Genomic DNA, 20,691 nt, shown 5'->3' on the forward strand with positions numbered 1-20,691 from the left:
CCTCCACGGGGAGGGGGTAACAGGGCGGTGCCAGCTGCTCCTGGGGCATTGGCAGGGGGGCAGGGCAGTGCCAGCTGCTCCTGGGGCATTGCTCCGTGGGGTGGGGGTAGCCAGGTTACAGGGGGTAGCGTCAGCCTCAGGCAGGGTCTGCAGGAGCATCAATCACGCCGCACTCAAATCCAAGAGCTCTTCCTCGCCCTTCTAGACCTGCCCTCCTTTTCCTGGGGCTCCCCAGCTGGGGTTCTTGGGGGGTGGGAGCAGAGGCGTAGCGAGCGCCCTCCGTACCCTCCGACCAGAGGGGGCCCCGTAAGGAAGGGGGCCCCTAAAAGTGGCAAAATAAATACCGCATTCCAATTTCTGCATTGTAAGGGGCCCCGCCCGGACATATGTTCGGAGTGGGCCACGTTCTTTGTTGCTACGGCCCTGGGTGGGAGTGGGTCTGAAAACCCATGGGTTCCCCCGGCCCACCACCGTGTCCCCCTTGCTGCAGCCATCACGCCAGGGACAGCATTGGCATCACTCCCCCCAGAAAGTGGGAGAACCAGGGGCTAGCAGCATCCCCCAAACCCTCACGCCTGCCATCTCACAACAGCCAGGCCAGAGCTTCCTTGGTAAAGTCAAGGAGCTCAGAGGTAAGGAAAGGGCAGCAGCACCCTGCTTTCCTGCTTAGGCCCCTGCCACTGACATCTGTACTCGATAAAGGGCAGGTAGGGGTATCAGCACTTCCTAGCCCGCAACAAGGTCAGCCTCCCCCAAACCCCCCACTCTATCCCCCCATAAATCAACACATCCAATCATGTCTTGCCAACAGTTTATTGAGGACTCCTCCTTTTAACACTGATGTAGGGACTCCAGATGAAATGCACTCTGCCTCCCCTGCATCCAACCAGCCACACAGCACAGGGCTGCCCTCACCCCATACATTCACACACTGCCTGGCTTGGCAGGGACACGCACCTGCCTTACACACAGAGCCAAGGGACACCTGTGAGCGGGAATCCCAGCTCAAAGACAAAGAATGAGGATGGTTTTGTTCTGGGCAGGAAAGGGGGAGCAGGAAAGGGAGGGACACAAGGCAGGAAGACCAAGGTGAGTGAGAAGGAGAGATGGGGGGGAAGGAAAGAGATGGAGAGAAAGCGTGGGGCAGGGGAGAGGCATGCAGCCAGCGCTGAGTGCACCAGGGACAGAGATTAGGAGGGAGATGGGGTATGCAGGCCGTGCTGGGGATAGAACAGCAGCTGTGTCTGTTTTCCAGAAGCACAGTGGCCTTGGAATGTGTGCGAGGCCCCCCACCAAGGCAGCATACTCATCTCAAGCATGGGGGGTTGCGGGGAAGAGACGACCAGTCTAGGAGTTAGAACACCAGGGTCCCGTTCCCATCTCTGTCAGGAACTTGCTGTGAGAGCTAGAGGACAGCAGTACTCAGCTACCTCCTCAGAGGGGCTGGGTGGCTGAGCCCACTGCCTGTAAGGTCCTTGAGTTCCTGGGACGAGAAGGGACATGCGAGGCATGTCTGATTCCCAGAGTGGCGCTTGCTCTGATGAGACTGACCGCGGGGGAGGACAAAGCCTGCTTCGACTGTGAACGCCTTGGGGCAGGGACTGGCTTTTTGGTCTGTTTATGCAGCACATAGCCCAGTGGGGTACTGATCCATGACGGGGGCTCCTAGGCACTACGGTAATACGAACAAGAATGAGTGGGAACTGGCCTGAGCCCCACCAAACTCATTTCACTGACTAGCTGCAGGATGGGAAGGGCTTCCATGCAGGGCTGGTTTTGAAGTATCCACCTAGTGGAAGTTCCCTCTGCCACCATCAGTCCCTGAAACGCCCCCCGCTTCCTTCGCCTCCAACGCCTGGAGCCAGGGGCGGCGTTTCTGAGGCTTTTTGCTCACCTCACTCACAGGGTGTCTTTGTCTCCTGGAAAAAGGGAAATCCCAGCTAGCAGGCGGAATCAAGCCCTGGCCTCCCACTCCACAGTCGCAAGCGACTGGAGATGCCTGTGGAAAGTGGTGGGGGTGGGGGGGCGTGAGGCCCAGCCAAGCGTAGAAGCACGGCAGCGTTCACCTGGCCAGCAGCCAACAGGACCATCTGGTCTAAACTTACCCAAGCGCCTCACTTGACAGCGCCTAATTCACAGCAGCCTGAAATGACCGGCTCTTAATCTGATAGGATTGGCTGCTTTATCCCTCCCTGACCCCAGCTGACCCCACCATTGCAGGCTAAGCTCTCAGCTCTTCCACATCTGCAGGGCGGAGCAGGGGCCCGGGAGGATGGCGTTTATTTTATCTGGCAGGCTGCTGACGAGACGCAGCGGCTGCCTTGCTGGAGGATTCTAGTGCTGGAAGGAGCCCCGCGTCTGGAGTGGCCTGGAGGAACTGTCCTAAAAAGGAAACAGGAGTGGGAGACGGGATTCCCCCTTCCTCCCTGAGCTCCCAAAGGGCAGCGAGTCATCCAGCCAGGCTAGTGCTGCTGCTTGACAGAAGGGAAACAAGAAGAACATTGACAGGGCAGCCAGGGGAGGCTACGTACAGGGCTGTCGACTGTCTGTCGGGAGCAACAGACATGGAAATCCGACACTTCCCCTTGCCAGCCCTTCCTGCCCTAGGATCTCAAAGTGCTTTAGGAACATCAGTGCGCTCAAGTCCCCTGGGAGGTCGCTCAGCATTATTGACACCATCAGGTCAGGGAGAGATGGGAACAGGACACAGGTCTTCGGACTCCCAGCCCCGGCTCTGACCACTACACTGCACTCATCCCAAGAGGCAGAAATAGAACCTCGGAGCCCTGACTCCCAGGCAGTCTCCCCTGCTCTAACCACTAGACACCACTCCCCTCTCACGGCTGGGAATAGAGCTCTGACAGCCAAGCCCATTGCTTTATCGATATTATACCATTTCTTCCCAGGGTAGCCGCACCGAGAGCCCCATTGCCATGGGAACTGGACCCTCAAAGGGCCTGGCGCTTTTGGGGAGAGAACTGCCCCACTGGCACTCTTTAGAGCATTGCTGCCGATATGCCGCACACCGAATGCCATAATCCCAATGGACATCCCTAGGGAGATCATGACCAGCGTGGTGACATCATCAGGGTGAACCTTCTGTGTGATGACATCACAACAAGCCCTGAGCCCAAGGGCACAGAATGAACCCTGGCACAACATCATCAAAGGAAGCACAAATCCGAAGTCACTACACACAGTGACATCAGCAGAATAAATTCCTTGTGTGAGGCCAGCAGAACAAGCCAAGGCCATGATGCACCAAATATGGCCAGCCAGTGCACAGTGTTACAACTCGGATAAGCCTCCGTTATGACCTCATCACAAGGTGCAACAAATACGATGCCCATCACCACCAGCACCTCCAGTGATGTCACTATGGAGCATCACCATGGGCACCCCACCCGATGCCAACAGGCGGGAGGGCAGCAGAGCTTGCAAGGAAACGTGCCACTCACCTGCTGCGTATGAGAACGGCCCCTGGCTGCCCATGCGGAGTCCCCCATTCACATTAACGGCACCACAGCCCTGCACTGAGAGCACAGTACCTCTCCGTATCTCAGAACGCCCCACCCTGCTCAGGCCAGGCGTGGCTGTACTGCTGGAGTCCCCTGGCAGTGAGTTACATGCAGCTTCCCCGCCATTGTGTATTGGGGAGGGGGTTTCTAAGCCGGCCATTTCCTTCCCGCTCCTGCACTGGCAGAGCAGCCTCTGGCTTGCCACACACTTTGGAAAGAGTTAAGCAGCAGCCCGGGCCCTAAGGTTTAATTACAGAGGGAACTGCTAAACCAGAGAGGCTTTTAATCCCTTGGCCTCCTCCCCGCGCACACTGCCAACTGGTGTAGCAGAGAACAGATGGGAACAGGGCCTCCGGCGATTCGCAGGCGCTGGGGGAGGAGAGAGGCTCCACTCCTTTGCACAAGCTGGGGCCGCCCTTGTGCTGCCTGGGACCACGTCAGAGGGAGAAACCGAGGCAGAGCCTGATAGTGCAGCAGCAGCCTCCCACCCTCCCGGTGCAGAAAGAGCAGAGAGCTGACGTGACCGCCCCCCAAGTAGGGTTGCCAACATGGTATTTCAAAAATAAGGGACTGTTTTCTTAGTACCCCCGCCTCCTGATATTATCATTATTAATAATAATCAGCAGTACTAACCTACACTTGCCAGGGGGATTTCTTGCTGCTCTTTGCAGCACTCAGCAACTCCCAATCTTGTTGCCCAGAGATGACAAAATAAGGGATGTCCCTTGTAATAAGGGACCCTTGGCAACCCTACGCCCAAGCCACAACCTCCTGTGTGCTCCAGGCCTCCCTGCATTGGCCCCCAGGGCTCTAGGGAGATGCTTGCTCTCCTTGGGACCTCACAAGTGCATGAGCCACTTCCTCCTGCCTTTGTTACTCCTGCTGGGAGGGACCGCCAGCCCGGCAGGATGGGCTGTTACAACTACTGCATGATCTCGCTGCACTTCACTCGCTCAGCCAACGTGCACAGCAATGAGAGCGTGGCCTGGAGAGACGCAGGCAGACAGGAGATTGGAATGAACGAGAGGGCCTGTTTGATGCACCGATTAAGATGGTGTCTGCTGCCAGGGGGAGGAGGACAGCAAGGGCAAGAGAAAGGGGAATTGGGGAGCAGCAGACTGTCTGCTTTCCTCACCCCAGCTGGTTGGTGGGACCTGCCCTCCCACTCCATTCCCCGGTTAGGGAGACAGGTCATACCAGCCTGCTTCCAGGGGCTGGGGAGAGAGAACAAAAGGGGTCCGGCTGGGAGAGTGGGGAGTTGGCCAATATTGTCACTAGACAAACACCTCAGAAATGCCCCCCTCTCTCACACACCACTGCCACCCCCTAACCAGGCCACACGCCCCTGTAGGGTCCAGGGGGACTCACTGGGTTGGGCCCCTCAGTGATCCGGATTCTCAGTCCACAGGGAACCAGCAGTGGCCACAGGGGAGAGATGGACACGGAGGTGGGGAAAGCAGGGAAGGCCAGGTGGAGATCTGGGTCTCAAACCAGTGCAATGGCCTTGTTGGCTGATGGGTCTTGGGGTGAAAGGCTCCAGGGGCCTTGGTTAGCTCCCCCCGGCCCCCAGCCCTGCCCCAAGCCCTGAGACACCTGCGAAGGGGAGTGCGTGAGAATTAAACGGACATTGATTCTGCATGCGACGTCGGTCATGTCTCCTCAAAGACTCGTCTCAGACGTTTATTTCCATGGCTCCCCCACCCCTAGGCCCATCAGCCCTCGCCTCCAGCCTGAGAGGATCTGCGGGGACGGAGACCTGGCCACGGTCCCTCCCGCAGAGTGCGCTGCCCCCGGGAGCGAGCACCATGGCGTGACATCGCCGAAGTAAGCACCAAGCGTGACATCGTCAAGGCGAGCGGCGGGAAGACGCCTTCGGAACGAGCACTGGGTGTGACGTCGTGTGGGCATGGCGGGGCTCTGCAGGGTAGGTGGGGCTGGCACAGCTGGCAGCAGCATATCGGACAAGTGCTCAGTGCAGAACGGTTGCAATAGAAACCCAAGGAGTCCCGTGTGTCGCTGGAAGCTGGAATCCCATGCGATCCACTGGCTCCTGGCAGGGGCTGTATGGAACATGCTGGGGGTCACATCACTTGGGCGGATGGTCTCTCAGATGGCTCATCCCCTCCTACCTGTCCGCGTCTCAGCTTCTGCCCTTCCCGGAGCAGGGGAGTGGCTGTGCCTGAGCATGCTTTGGCCCCATTTTGTCCAGCAGCCATCTTCCTCGTCACAGGCCCTGCGCTCTGGTCACTTCAGCCTGACAACCCTGGCCTGTCATAGTCAATGCCAAAGAGCCACTCCCCATCCAGACAGGCGGATGTGGGGCTCCCCAGGAATCCTGCGCTGCTGCCCCCTTTGTTTCAATTCTGCCTCCTGGAGGCCCCGGTCTGAAGCCAGCCCTCCGTCTCCATGCTGCATGCCTGCCAGTGCCTTAAGTGTAGCCCTGCAGGGTCCCCACTGCCTCCCTCACAGCACCATACACCATGCTGTCCATCTGCAAGGGAAGGGAAAGAAGCAGGGTTCAGACACCGACTTAAAAGATCATTAAGGCATCACCGTAACTCCGTACACCTCTATAGAGCATCTCAGCTCAAAGGACCCCACGGCACTTTGCATCAATGGGCCTGATTCTCCTCTCACTCACATACGTGTAAAGCAAGAAGAACTCCACTGAAATAATTGGAATAACGCCAGAGCCAAGCCAGCCTAAGGAAGGCGAGATCAGGCCCTTTATACAGAGAAGCCACTTTGCCTCAGACCAAAATGCAGCCAGCTCTAGGGTAGAACACCACTGGTGGACATCAACACTGCAAAAGCAATCCCGTATTCACTTGAAACTGAGGGGGATTTTAAAGAGGCAGAGCATAGTTACCCACATTAAAATCTGGGCATGCAGGATGCCAGGGTTAATACTCGGACTCTTGCAAAAATTACTCAGGTATCTAACGGCCACAAATAGTCTCTGTTTTCAGCACTGTGGGGGGCCCCCAGCACCCCTGGATTCAAGAGTGAATCCCCAACAGCCAGACTTTTGGGGAGAGGTGGGATGGCTGGTTGTGGTGGGGAGGCTAGCTCCTGACCTGTGCACGAAGTCTCTGTGCCGTGCCGGCAGGGTCTGTGGTCTGAGCTGCGAGCCGTGCCGAGCGGGCAGCATTCTCCGGCGAGAGGAATCTCTGCGTGACGCTGATGGTACTGCTGAGGCTCTGCACCTGCCGTGGGGGAAGGAGAGCATGTGAGGGAGCCCAGGGGTGCCAGGGCAGCATCAGAAGGGTGGGAAGGCACCATCCTGCCAGAGGAGAAAGCATCACCTTGGAACCGGGCATCTGGACATGGGGCTACGCTGCCTGCACTTGCTGATCAATGCACAGATGAAAAGCCTCCAAGGAGGTAGCGTGACCTAGTGGATAGGGCACTAGGACTTAGGAGACCAGGGTTCCATTCCCAGCACTGTTGCTGGGTGGCCTTGGGCAATCACTTCCCCTCTCCGTGCCTCAGTGTCCCCATCTGTAAAGTGGGATAATGACACAGGTCCCCTTTGTAAAGTGCTTGGAGCGCTCCTGATGAGACATTATTATTAAGAAGGAGACTCTCAGCTTTGGCTAGGGTAAAAGATGGTAGCAGTTAATAGGGGAACCCTAGCCCCACCCAGGGGAAACTGGTATGGGGAGAAGGCTAAGGTGAATCAGAGCTGGGCTCCTCCTGACCTGGTGTGGAGCCCCTGTAGGCACCAGCACTGCATCCCCCAGGAACTGGAGCAGGGTCCAGCCGCTCACGCCACATTCCTCCCGCAGCCTCCTCCGCAGAAACGCATCCAGGTAGCAGCTCCTGTGGCCGTTCAGATCCAGCTGGGCCGCCCCGTCCTGCCCTTGGGCTTTGCACACCTGCCAGGGGAAAGGGTGGAGCTGACGTGAAATGAGTTTGGCAGGTCTCTTTTTGCACTGCAAAAATCTGCTGCCCGGCATGGGGTTCCTTTGTGAGAAGGCTCAGCAGAGAAGCCTAGGACTGAGTGGGACACATGCAGACTAGATCCTGGGTGCAGTCCTAGGAGAAGTACTGTAAGTAGATTTATGGGCCCTCTGGGAATGGACTCCCGGAGCAGTCCCTGGGTGAGAAGGAGAAGAACCAGAACTGGATTCCTGGGCCCATCTGGAATGGACTCTGGGCACAGCCCCCTGCAAGAATCACTCACCTTCTGTAAGAACCCCTCGATGCAGTCAGCATCCTCCGCTCGGAAGATGTGCCACAGGGCTCCTGCCCAGTTCCTCGTGTTCCAGAGCCGCTCCTTAAGGACGTCATCAATTCCATCCTCTTCCACCCTCCGGAGAATCTCTGTGGCATAAAGGGAGAGGTATTTAGACTGAGGTGGTTTGCCAACAACCTGGAGCCCAATCAGTTCCTGGAGCCCTACCTTTCTGGGCACCATGCCCGTCCAGCGGGTACGCCCCAACGTACACCAAGACGCTGATGGAATCTGTCGCCTCCACTGTCAGGTTTTTGGTCCCAATGGTCCTGTCCTCAGGGGCCACACCTGGGAATCAGGAGCAAATGTCCCATGAGAATTCAGCTCAGTTCATGCACTGGCCCACCAGCTCCATCATCTGAGCCAGGAAGAGGCTGCTTCCCAGCAGGGCCGGCTCCAGGCACCAGCCTGGCAAGCAGGTGCTTGGGGCGGCCACTCCAGAGAGAGGCGGCATGTCCAGCTATTTGGTGGCAATTCGGCAGACGGTCCCTCACTCCGGCTCGGAGCGAAGGACCTTCCGCCGAATTGCCGCCGCAGATCGCGATCGCAGCTTTTTTTTTTTTTGGGCTGCTTGGGGCGGCCAAAACCCTGGAGCCGGCCCTGCTTCCCAGCCTCTGCTGTTTCCAAAAAGAGGACACTGCGGCTTTTAGAGCTTAATGAAGAGACAGCAGGCCTGTGTGCATACAGAGCCTAGACAATGGGGCCCTGATCTCAGTCGGGGTCTCTAGACACTACCATAATGTGAGTAATAAATGGTACTGATAACATGATAATTCCCCACTAAGGAATCCAAGCAGATCTATTGACTCTATTGTTGGAGACCAGCAGAGAAACAGATCAGCCTCTTGTAAATACAGAGGCATCAAAGCAGGGCAATGAGGATAAGGCACAGGACTGACAGTCAGGACTCCTGGATTCTTTCTTCCACAGAGTCCATGTGGCCTTGGCCAAGTCCCTGCCTCAGTTTCCCCATCTGTCAGTGGAAGATAATGAGGCTCGCCCTGCTTTGCGAAGCACTTTGAGACATACAGGCAGTACAAGAGCTATTTAAAATGCAAGTGGAGAGCAGGACGAACCATAGGCAGCACAGATCTGGGGACTCAGCCACTGCCTGCCTTGGCTACCCGGCAGGTATGAGGCTAAGTTCATCTTTCCATCATGCCCGCAGTACTCCAGCAGTGGCAAACTGGCATAGAGGTTTTCAGCCCTGTGGGAGAGAGGAGAAGACTCGTAAATCCCAAAACTAGAGCATGTCACACTCTCACCCCGCAGCTTGTTTTGCTGCGATTCTCCCAGCCGAGGGCCAGCCCTGGGAATTCAGTCTCTATCATACAGGAGCATGTTCTGAGGAACAGACATTGGGAAGGAATGACAGGTGCAGAAAAGGTGACGCCTTCCCATGGCTTGCAGCCACCCTGCAGGAAATCACATGCAGCCATACTGAGTATGTCTACACTGCAAAAAAGTTCTCAACTCAGGTTAGCCAGGGGTGTAGTCTTGATTTTTTTAAGTGCAGGTATTCCACCCCCGCCAGCGTGACCCCACAGCATGATTCTGTATAAAAAGGCATCCCCCATGTGGCATGACCTTACCCGTACAGTGTGTACAAGGCCAAAAGTGCAGGGACACTGTTCCTGCAGGTTCTGCCCCACAGCCTGACTGAGGTGAGCTAGCTTGGGTTAAAATAGCAGGGAAAACACAGCAACTCAGCTCATGTTAAAGCCTATGGGCGCCTGGGGTTGAACTTGTGCTGCTAACCCAATTAGCAATGTCTTCCCTGCCATTTGAGCCACATTAGCCAACCCAAGTTAAGAACACCCGTTGCTTTGAAGTGTGGACACACTGACTGGGGCTGGGTTTTAAATAGCACAGGAAAATGTTATGGCCCACAATAACAGGCCAGATTTTCCTCTCCCAGTTAACCCATTGAAACTCCACTAACTGCAACGGGACGCACCCGTATTACAGCAGTGTAACAGACAGAAGCATTGGGCTTGCGGGGCGCTAGGGAGGTTATTGACAAAAATCAGAAATAGCCCTGGTTACTCAGGGGTGGCAGAGCCTGCCTGGGTGAGCTGGGGGGTCTTTGCCCAGCCATGTGGCCTACCCAAATCAGCAAGGAGGTCATGGATGGCACCTAGACACTGATTTGGTCCTTTCAGTTATTAGGCCCTCCCTTCAGCTTTATCCCTTTGCAGTGTGTCAGTCGCTCACGGAAACAACCACGACACTGGCACGGGCAGAACTTGGGAATGCCCCTGTCATAACTATAAAGGGAAGGGTAACAGCTCTCCTGTGTGCAGTACTATAAAATCCCTCCTGGCCAGAGACTCCAAAATCCTTTTACCTGTAAAGGGTTAAGAAGCTCGGGTAACCTGGCTGACACCTGACCCAAAGGACCAATAAGGGGACAAGATACTTTCAAATCTTGGGGGGGGGAAAGGCTTTGGTGTGCTCTTTGTTTAAGGTTGTTGTTCGCTCTTGGGACTGAGAGGGACCAGACATCAATCCAGGTTCTCCCCATCTTTCTAAACAAGTCTCTCATATTTCAAACTTATAAGTAAAAAGCCAGGCAAGGCGTCTTAGTTTTACTTTGTTTTCTCAACTTGTAAATGTACCTTTTACTAGAGTGTTTATCTTTGTTTGTTGTACTTTGAACCTAAGACAGAGGGGGGTCCTCTGAGCTCTTTAAGTTTGATTACCCTGTAAAGTTATTTTCCATACTGATTTTACAGAGATGATTTTTACCTTTTTCTTTAATTAAAAGCCTTCTTTTTAAGAACCTGATTGATTTCTCCTTGTTTTAAGGTCCAAGGGGGTTTGGATCTGTATTCACCAGAAGTTGGTGAAAGGAAGGAGGGGGGGAAGGGTCAAATTCTCCTTGTTTTAAGATCCAAGGGGGTTTGGATCTGTATTCACCAGGAGTTGGTGAAAGGAAGGAGGGGGGAAGGGTCAATTTCTCCTTGTTTAAGATCCAAGGAGTTTGGATCTGTATTCACCAGGGAATTGGTGAGAAGTTTCTAAAAGCTTCCCAGGGAAGGGAATGGTGGCAGCGGACCAGAACTAAGCTGGTAGTTAAGCTTAGAAGTCCTCATGCAGGCCCCCACACTTGTACCCTAAAGTTCAAAGTGGGGATACAGCCTTGACAGCCCCTGACCGTACTATGGAGCTTATGAAGCTGTGAAATCAAGGCATTTATGCCATGGTTCGAATGGCCGCATACACCTGGGGAGGGGGTGGGCTGGGAGTCAGGGCTCCTGGGCTCCATTCCCAGTTTGGGAAGGGGAGTGGGGGCTAGTGGTCAGAGCAGGGGGGGCTGGGAATTTTATTCCCATCTCTGCCATCAACTCCTCTGTGAGCATTCCATGCCTCAGTTTCCCTGTCTGTAACATGGGCGGGGAAGGCAGCATCAGAGGATGGTTACAAAGATTAGTCAATGTGTCTCTGTGGCTTTGAGATCCTTGGATGGAAGGAGATATGTACGGTGAATGATCAGGGTTTGTTCACAGAAACGGCTTTTGTTTTGGCCTGTCCCTAATACAAACCGGTGATATGGTTGTAACGGGATGTTGTAACGGGATGCTATCAGGCAGTCCCTGAAGGGTGAGAAGGCAGAGGCGGACTCAGCCCTAGACTGATCTCTGGGGGCCTAGTCTCAGCCCGAATGGAGTCAGGGCAGCACTTGGGATTTCCCTTTCCAAATCCTTTTGCCTTCCTAGGATTGGGAGCTTGATCCTCAGTGTAAAATGAGTATGAACCCCACCCCATGAGACATGGTGCAGGGCAATAAGGCGCAGGACTCAGAGTCTGAGCTGGAGTCTCCCTCCCATGTGGGGTGCTGCCCTACAGGACCCCGTTATAGGGATCTGCAGCTGGGGCTGCCCTTCTGCAGAAAAGCTAAGTCCAAAGAGCCCCCATGTATTGTGCTGTGGTTTCCCTCCCTGGGGACCCCAGAGTGCACTCCTGTAATGGCAGGGAAGGAGGCGAGGCCGTGGCATGGAGGCTGCGAGGAGACTATCGCTTACAGCCAGGCTGCCACACAAAGCCAGCAGACCGAGACTACTCCGTGTGCCCAAGTGGAAAAGCCAGGTCCTGGCAGTGGCTGCCGCTGCCCCAGCCGCTCGCCAGCTCCTCACCACCTCCTTCCAAAATAAAAACACATGGATGTGAAAAACAAGGCCTGTTTTTTCCACTCCCCATCCCACGGCAGCAGCGGGCTTACGAGCTACTGGGAAAGTGGCAGGCAGAGGGAGCCACAACAGGTTGGCTCAGCCCCGCACTCACACAAGGGGCGGGTTCAGCCCTGGGAGCTAAAGCCACTCTAAGCTAAGTCTCCTTCCCCGGCTGGCTCCGGGGCTGCCCATGCAGGGAGGTAGCCCAGGGGATCTGGAAAAGCCAGGCCTGGGTGCTCACCTGGGGAGTAGAAGGTGCTACCCATGTAGTGGCTGCTGATCATGGCAGGTTCACCTAGAGATGCACTTCCATAATGACCAACCATGTGCAGTGGAGGCCTGGTTCCATGTACCTCCATGCTAATGGTTAGTGGCCTGCACACAGGCCTGGGGTCCAGTCCCAACTCCGACCCTGAGGTGAACCTGGAAGGGTCCTAGCCCTACCAAGCGGGGAGGAGATGATGTGAGGGGGTGGATGTAGAGGCAAGGATGGGTGCAGGTGAGTGGGGAGACAGGTTGATAAGGGGAGGGGGGAGCCGGGGGCAGGCGAGTGGGTAGCTTTTTATCTGCCCCCAGTATCCATGTACCTGCACACTGGCATGTCCCCAAAGCCGCTCTCTAGCTTGAGCAGGTTCCCCTCGCTGTTCTCTGTCTCCAGGCATTCTGTAAGGAAGGGAAGAGCAGAGTCTTACAAACAACTGGGTCTCCCGCTTATGCAGGCTGCGGGGAGCAGGGTGTCTTGCCCGGCAGAGCCCCTGAGCACCCCAAGCCTGCTTTGCTCCCTCAGCTTTACTCCCGCTGTAACTCAAAGCATCAGACCTTCCTCAGCAGCAGGACGGTGCAAGTGTCAAGTGAATTCCCCCTCCACATGCAGCCAGAGCCCAGAGGCCGGTGCCCACGCTCACTGTTAGAGAAGTGGATGCTAGGTCCCTGCAGTTGCCTGTGCTATGCCCAAGCCCTGTGTTTTGGCTGGGTCTGTCCTGTCCGCACTAGGGGGAAGGGATGATAAATATCCCTGGTTCCCTTGTGCCTTTTTAAACTCAAACTGACTTTACTGCAGCAGAAAGGAGCCAGATCTCTCCCCCAACACCCTAGAGACTGGTAGCTTCTGTGCCCAGTCAGTCATTGGCCTCTCTGCTGTGGCTGCCACGGAGGGGACCAGCTAGTGCTGGGTTTGTGACGTGGGCATCTGTCTACTAGGCACTGCACTGAGACCCAGCACCGTCCTTTCTCACAAATCCCTGCCCCACCTGTGGGTGCCCAACGCAGCCAGCCCCTCCTCCATGCTAACCCTCCTGCAAGCTCTCAGCCACTTACTGGCACTGGAGGCAAAGCTGTCCCAGAAGTCCTTGCTGCTGACCCTTGTCCAGCCCGGCTGGCTTCGCAGGTTCACCGCCTGCACCTCCTGCCCCCGCTGTTCGTGGCAGAACGACTCGGGCTCCCACAGGTTTCTCTTCAGTGTCTTCTGCAGCCCTGAAACCAAGACAGGCTGCGGGGGGGCAGCACAGGGGAGGCGGAGGTTACCGGGCTGGAGCATGCCTAGAGAGTGTGCAGGAGGCGTCATCCCTGGGAGAAGGGCATTGGGGGCTAAAACCCTGGGGGGGTGCAGAGGGGCAGACAAGGCTGCTCCCAGCCCTTCAACAGGGGACCCACAGACAGCAACCCCAGTGGAGCAGTAGAACCATCCCCTTCCCCACGACGCAGCCCTGGGACAAGCCCTCCTCTCTGTGTGGCACTGAGCTGAGGGAACAGCCTAGACAGCCCCCGGGCCAGCACATCACTAAGGACTGCGGGACCCTGGTGCGGCACTGGGATGGGGTGGGACTGAGGAGACAGCCCAGAGAGATCCTGGCGTTACCGTCCCTACCTGGCCCTGCCTCCAGTGCTCCTGGAAGAGCTTGTAGTTGCAGGAGTGGTTTGGATCGTGAAGCCACAGGAGTCCCCCCAGGGCCAGGATGCAGTGGGAGACCTGCGGCTCGGGGGGGCTGGGGCTCCGCCGCTCACGTTCTGAGTGCTTCTCCTGGATCTTCCTCTCCACCACCTGGGCGATGATGCTGTCCAGGATGTTGGTGATCCGGTTGTCCTGGGAGGGCAAAGGACCAAGGCTGAAATCCCAGTGTCTCCACAGCGTCCTTACCACCCTCTCCCCTTCCCAGGCCCCCTCTCCCCGGGGACCTGACTGGTAATCCCTCCCATGGAGTGAGCACAGCCCCGTCGGAGCCAATCTCCCCACGAGATCCAACCTCAGGGACCCGGGAGACGGGCCTGGGGCACGTAGGTCGGATCTGGGATCGGATCGGATCCGAATCCAACCCCTCTCCCCGTACTGGGGGGCCTGAGTTGCAGAGCTCAGATCCAGGCCTTGGAAGTGGGAGGCCCAGCCCGTGTCTGAGCGGAGCCCCCCAGTGGCAGAACCTGCAAAAGAACCCACAGGGCCCCAGCAGCGGCCTGTACTCACGCTGGGCAAGGCCGGGGAGACGGGCGCGAAGGCCATGCGGACGCCGTTCTGCCCCAGGCACAGCCTGATGGCTGTAGAGGTCAGGAGCTCGCAGAGGGTGGACGTCTGCACTGCGCCCTTGGGGCCCTGCTCGCTCGGCGGGTGGATGGAGTCTGGGTTTTCTGGGGGGGGGGGAGAAAGGGGAATGGTTGGAGAGATATCACTGATGTCCTTCCCCCAGGGGACTCTGAGCTGGGTGTCCCACAGGGGAAAACAATGAGTCCACAGGTACCCACAGGAGACCCTGCTCCCCCAGGGACAGAGCAGGTACCATTAGGAGCCATGCAAGCTTCTCTCTCTCAGCTCTGTAGTCTGCCCTACAGCCCCCTGGGCTCCCCATTGCACCTCAGTCCTGCCCTGCAGCTCCCCCACCCCCGCACAACTACCCAAGCCCTGGGTCTTTCCCAGCCCTGTCCCAGGCTACACTGCTTTCCCACATACATTGGGGAATCGCACCTCTCCCGTGGTGTCTTCTATTCCCACAGAGGTGGTACAGCACATGCACCCGGCCCTCCTCACCCACCCCCTCTGCCTCCCAGGGGCTGCAGAGGAGGAGGGCTGGTTTGCTCCCTGCTGCATCAGTTCGGAGGCGTGCACAGAGAGCGTCCGATCCTTCTGTGCACGCAGCAGAGACAGAGGCGGCGAGACCTACCTTCCTTGATTACTCTCGAGCCATCTGTCTCTCCGTTGCTGGCAGGTTGTAGCAAAGGTGTCATGTTCCCCATCTCCTCCTTCTGAAACATCCAAAGGGAGGGGTCCATGAGGGCGCCCCAGGTAGGAGCATCTCCCAGCCCTGCTCCCCGAGATTCCCTCCTGGCGGGGCTCCCTAACTATTCCTCCAGACATCAAGCTGAGACTAAAGGCACTGACACCCCATGCTATCATGGGATACCCCATCTATTAGAGCCAAGAGCAGCCCCGCCAGTGGGGTACCTGGCCAGGAGTGAGATTCAGGCCCCCAGCCACAGCAACCCCAGCACTGCTGCTCCCCCACGGCGCTTCCCTGTGCATGCCCAGCGCTCGGAGTTACTATGACTACACCTCCGTTGCTGCCAGTGTTTGCTCTGCAACCTGAGCTCTCCATCGCCCCCTCTGAATGCCAAGCCGGGTGTCTCCTACTCATACACACAGTTCCTTTTACATCCCTCCCCCCGTGTTCTCCCTGCCCCCTCCCATCCTGTCCCAATAGACCCCACTCGGGCTGCCCCCCAATTGTACCTGCCCACCCCTCGTGTTGTCGGTGAGGCTCTTGCTCAGGATGCTCAGTCTGCAGGGGCAGCGCGACTCGATGTCAAACTTCACCTGCACTTCGTGCATCAGCTTCCAGAGCTCAGCCAGGACTAGGAGAAGGACGGAGACGGGTTAGAGGAGGCGGCAGGTCTGAGAGGCGACAGCCCTGCTGAGCAATAGAGCTCTGCATAGCTCTGTCCCAGCGCTCAAAGCACTGCAGGAGCTCAGCAGGGAGGAACTGGGGTCAGGGAGGGAGCAGGAGCCCGGTCTGCAGAGGAGATCATTGTGACTGCAGCCCCCGCCTCTCCCAGCAGGAGGCACTGCAGGGAGCAGGGTGGGAATGCTGGCTGCGGAGACGCTCCCAGAGGGAAGCGCTGCAGGGAACAGCTAAAGGAGCATTGGATAGATGCTTCCTTTTCGATGCCAGGTGCTAAGTAGGGTTCGTTTCTCCCCAAGCATAAAGCACGGGAGTGGGGAGCCCTGCACAGCCCATTTGCAGTGATTGTACACCAGCTTCTCCTGCTGTTCGCCCGACTGCCTGGGGAAGCGCCAGGGGGTAGCTCACCGTGGGTGGGGATGAACTGCGCGGGGATGAGGGACAGAACGTCATGGCCCTGCCCTTGGACACACTTGGCCGACTGCACAGACTCCTCTGTCCGGGCTAGAGAGAGAGAGAGAGAATGAGAATGTGGGCACCAGTCACTGCTGAGAGCTGGCAAACTCACAGGGACCAGAGCTGCTACCTCCACCCACCCTCAAAAACTCTTCAAACTGGGAATTTTGAGATGGCTCCAAAGTCAGACACTAGATGCAGGGGGAGGCTGAAATCCCGTTGCAAATTGTACCGCTTGAGCCCTCTACCAATGTCAATAGAGACGAAACAGCAGCACCAAGGATTCCGTCCATTCCCTTCCCAACCCCCCCTTGGCCCAGGGACTTGCCTGGGCAGGGGTATTGGTGTAATGACACTAGTGCAAAGCCCCAGCACAGACACACTGCACCAGTGCAAACTGAGGCTTGCTCTCTCTCGTGCGACACTGGTGCAGTCATGCACTGACTTAGCTACAGAACCATGCTAGTGTCATGGAGGAAACAGGCTTTAGCTGCAAGTTTAACTCTGGATTCTGCACACCCCAAGTTGGGGGCAGCGGCGGCTCCAGGCACCAGCGCTCCAAGCGCGTGCCTGGGGCAGCAAGCCACGGGGGGCGCCCTGCCGGTCCCTGCAAGGGCGGCAGTCAGGCTGCCTTCGGCGGCGTGCCTGCGGGAGGTCCGCCGGTCCCACGGATTCGGCGGCAATTTGGCGGCGGGTACGCCGAAGCCGCGGGTCCGGCGGACCTCCCCCAGGAATGCCGCCGAATCGGTGGGACCAGGGACCTCCCCCAGGAATGCCGCCGAATCCGTGGGACCAGAGACCTCCCGCAGGCATGCCGCCGAATCCGTGGGACCAGGGACCTCCCGCAGGCATGCCGCCGAAGGCCGCCTGACTGCCATGCTTGGGGTGGCAAAAAAGCTAGAGCCGACCCTGGGTGTGGGGCTGCATGTTCAGATCTGGAGCTTTGGCTCAACGGAGGGGCCGTTTACAAAATTCAGGTTGGGGGCCAGATACACACTCCCCCCTACCAGCAATCAGGGCTGTTTGGACTGAGGGCATCTCTGGTTCCATTGTAAGCTATCGTACAATGCTGTACATGCTCTCAGCTGACCTCCTGGACAGTTATAACTGCCCCAGGCCCGCCCCCCATCACACTCCTGAAGTGCTTGGGGAACCCGGTGCACTACCTGGGCTGGCTCGCTCTCTCTTGGTCCGGTAGCACTCCGAGCACAGCTGGAACCCACAGCTGGAGCAGTTCCAGTGAGCGTTGAAGAGGCCGTGCTGGCAGGCATCGCAGGCCTGCAGGGCGCCTTTCCCTCGCCGCCAGGCGGTCACCCCTGCAAGCAAACAAATGCCTTCAGCGGCTGGCCCTTCTGCTCCAGGACAAAGGCCCTTATCTCGCATGGGACTCAGGCACTATGGACTCCAAATATTTGAGGTGTAAAGTCTGGGGCACAGGGGCGCCTCTGTTTCCTGCCAAAGGCCCTTCTGTTTGGATTGGAAAGCAGCACAGTTGCTCTCATTCACCACCACCGTACTGCTGGGAACAAATTATGGGGGTCTCCTCCCTCCCCTCTCCTCCCTCCCTGGCTTTACGGCTCCAACCATGTCACCGCTTTGCCTCCCCTTCATCACAAAGCTTCTGCCCGCATGGAAGAGTGTAACCTGGATACAACTCTGCCAAGGCCTTCGTGACCCCACTGCACTAGGGCTGGCCAGGGAGTTCAGTCTAACCCCAAGCCTGAGCTACGCTCCCCCCCTCTTCCCACACAGCTCCCCCAGGGTCCCCGAAACTGCCCTACAGCATTCCTGGCTTTCCCCATGCGGCCCCACCCTGACCCTGGCATGGCACAGCACCATCCCCTGGGTGAGCAGGGAATCTGCTTTCCACGTGGCATGATCACACTCTGCTCTCCACGGCTCCGCAGCACAGAAGCAGCACCTCTGATCTATACCAGAGTGGAGTGGAGTCTCCATGGTCACGCAGTCCTGGGCTCCCACACACGGTGCCCCAAGGTTCCTCTCCACCTCCTGCATAGTGGGCTGGGTCCGTTCTGTGTTCTCCCCTGTGACTGCAGAGCACCGACCCTCTGGATTCGGGACTGGGGGCGGGGGTTGTTGCTGGGTGCATGTGGATAGCTCGGGTGAGGCCTGCAACACTGCCGCCAAGCCAATGAAGGGGAAAACCACCTCAAGCCTATGGGCCAGATTCTGCTCTCACAGACAGTGGTGTAAATCCAGAGACACCCCCAGTGGCTCCAATGCAGAATCTGATCGGATGCGCTGGAGACGGCCGGCAGAGGGGACAGGGCAGAGCAGCACTTCGCTGTGGCTCCGTTCTGCAGACACAAACCAACCCAGGAACCTGAGCCACGTGAGCTGTGAGCGACCGCGGCGTGAGACCCAGGGCAGAGAAACCCCCTTGTCAGCACAACCCTTTGGGAAATGGACTGAGCCAAGAAACCTCTCGCTCCATCGGACTCACGGGGCCCCACTGGGCACTGCATTGCCACTTGCGGGGTCACTGGGCACGTCTGCACGGCTATCAGGAGGTGTGACTCCAGCCTGTGTAATGCACTGGAGCTGGCTTTGATCTAGCTAGATCCAAGCTGGCCCAAGGAGCGATAGCAGTGAAGTTGTGGCTGCTCGGGTGGGTCTGCAGGCTACTGCTGTGTGCCCAGGACCCCGGGTGCAGACTCAAGGAGCCACGGCCCATGCTGCTGCAGTTTCTCTGCTCGTTTTCAAACTAGCGAGATTCAAGCCGGCGGAGTCACATCTACACATGCTGTAATCACACCTCCCAGCTGCAGTGCAGACACACAGTCACCTGCGAGCTAGCCTGACCTGCCTCTCCCGTCTCTGGCCCCCAGCTTCGCACCAGGGGGAGTTAACCATTCGCACAGAGCTTCTCCTGACTCTCACCGGGGCCAGTGACAGAAGGATCAATCCCAGCGGGTGCAAAATGCAACAAGAATCACTATTCCCGGCTCACATTTCACGCCCTCTTTGCCTGGGGGTAAGCGGTGACCCCAGGCACCAGGCAGGGGAGCGTCTAGCCTCCGTGGAATTCAAACCCACACGCTGCAGTAGGTGAGCATCTCCATGACCCAAAGTGGTCCCCAGCACCGTTGTTTCTGACTTACTTTCGTTTTCCCCTTGCGCCCACAGCCAGGCCTCTCTGTCTCTCCTGATGGCCTCACAGAACTGGTCCCCCAGGACGGAGAGGAGATACTTGGCTAGGCTGAGGCTGGTGCTGATGTCCTGGGCCCTTCTCTCCCTGCTGGAGATCCTCAGGCATAAGCTCTCGCCCTCGGCTTCGTCCAGTGTGGAGAATCCATCCACGCTCAGCTCCCCGCTGTCACAGAACGCCAGCCTAAAAGCAGCACAGAGAGGACTCAGCTATGGTCACAGCAAGGAGAAAATTACGAAGTCAGAGAGTCCAGAAGCTGCCAGGCAGCAGGGCCTTAGAGTTCCAGGGCCAGGTTTCCTGAAGGGAGAAAGCTCCAGAGCCCCTAACCTCAACCCAAACTTCCCAGATTAGAAAGCCAGAAGGGGCCACAGTGATCATCTAGTCTGAGCTGCAGAACACAGGCCTGAGAACTTCCCTGAATTGACTCCTCACTGAACCAGAGCAGATCTATTAGGAAAACATCCAGTCTGGATTCTAAAATTGCCAGCGATGGAGAATCCGCCAGAGCTCTCGGTAACTTATTCCAATGGTTAATTACCCTCACTATTAAAAATGTGAGCCTTATCGCTAGTCTAAATTTGTCTCGCTTCAGTTCCCAGGCATAGGCTCCGGTTATACCTTTATCTGAGTGACTGAAGGGCCCTCTCTTATCAAATATTTGTTCCCCAGGCAAGTACTTATAAACTACGATCAAGTCATCCCTTAGCCATCTCTTTGCTAAGCTAAACTGATTGGGCTCCTGGCATCTATCACAATAAGGTGTTTCCCAGTCCTTTCATTCAGTGGTGCCACCGAAACCTAAGCACAACCTTGTGTGGGCCAAACAGATTCTACATATTTTGATAAGATTTAAAGTCACCTGTATTGATTTATACTTTAAGTTCAGCTTGTTTCCTAGGTATTTAGATAGAAAACCTATGTCCAGTATTGTCTATTTACATACTTATGTAAACTAAACTGTTGTAAACATGATGCCAAAACGCTAATTACTCGGCCTTATGCAATGCTCTGGTGGGCCACGTACGGCCCACAGGCTGTAGGTTGGGCACCCCTGCGAATTCCCATGGCTCTTTTCTGAATCCTCTCCAATTTATCAACATTCTTCTTGAATTGTGGGCACCAGAACAGGACACAGTGTTCCAGCAGCAGCAGTCACTCAAATATCAAATAGTCTGATCAAATAACCTCCTTACACCTATTGGGCATTCTCCCGGTTATATGTCCCAAGGATTGCATTAGTCCTTTTGGCCACAGG

At 56.8% G+C, this 20,691-nt stretch overlaps 1 protein-coding gene across 1 annotated transcript in view; it reads right to left on the reverse strand.

Annotated features, from left to right (window-relative positions):
* Positions 1-5,946: 5,946 nt before the first annotated feature.
* The window catches only part of HR (HR lysine demethylase and nuclear receptor corepressor), a 52,651-nt gene continuing 37,906 nt past the window's right edge, over positions 5,947-20,691 (reverse strand). Inside the window, exons 5-19 of the mRNA XM_065399921.1 lie at positions 19,390-19,619; positions 17,434-17,583; positions 16,220-16,315; positions 15,643-15,764; positions 15,077-15,158; positions 14,386-14,546; positions 13,795-14,010; positions 13,245-13,416; positions 12,515-12,590; positions 8,832-8,962; positions 7,924-8,043; positions 7,705-7,844; positions 7,220-7,396; positions 6,596-6,724; positions 5,947-6,009 (exon numbers count right to left, since the gene is read on the reverse strand). Of these exons, the coding sequence (XP_065255993.1) occupies positions 5,947-6,009; positions 6,596-6,724; positions 7,220-7,396; positions 7,705-7,844; positions 7,924-8,043; positions 8,832-8,962; positions 12,515-12,590; positions 13,245-13,416; positions 13,795-14,010; positions 14,386-14,546; positions 15,077-15,158; positions 15,643-15,764; positions 16,220-16,315; positions 17,434-17,583; positions 19,390-19,619 (2,065 nt within the window). The remainder of the gene's footprint in view (positions 6,010-6,595; positions 6,725-7,219; positions 7,397-7,704; positions 7,845-7,923; positions 8,044-8,831; positions 8,963-12,514; positions 12,591-13,244; positions 13,417-13,794; positions 14,011-14,385; positions 14,547-15,076; positions 15,159-15,642; positions 15,765-16,219; positions 16,316-17,433; positions 17,584-19,389; positions 19,620-20,691) is intronic.

This window comes from Emys orbicularis, chromosome 2 (assembly GCF_028017835.1).
Source record: "Emys orbicularis isolate rEmyOrb1 chromosome 2, rEmyOrb1.hap1, whole genome shotgun sequence".
Classification (NCBI taxonomy): domain Eukaryota; kingdom Metazoa; phylum Chordata; order Testudines; family Emydidae; genus Emys; species Emys orbicularis.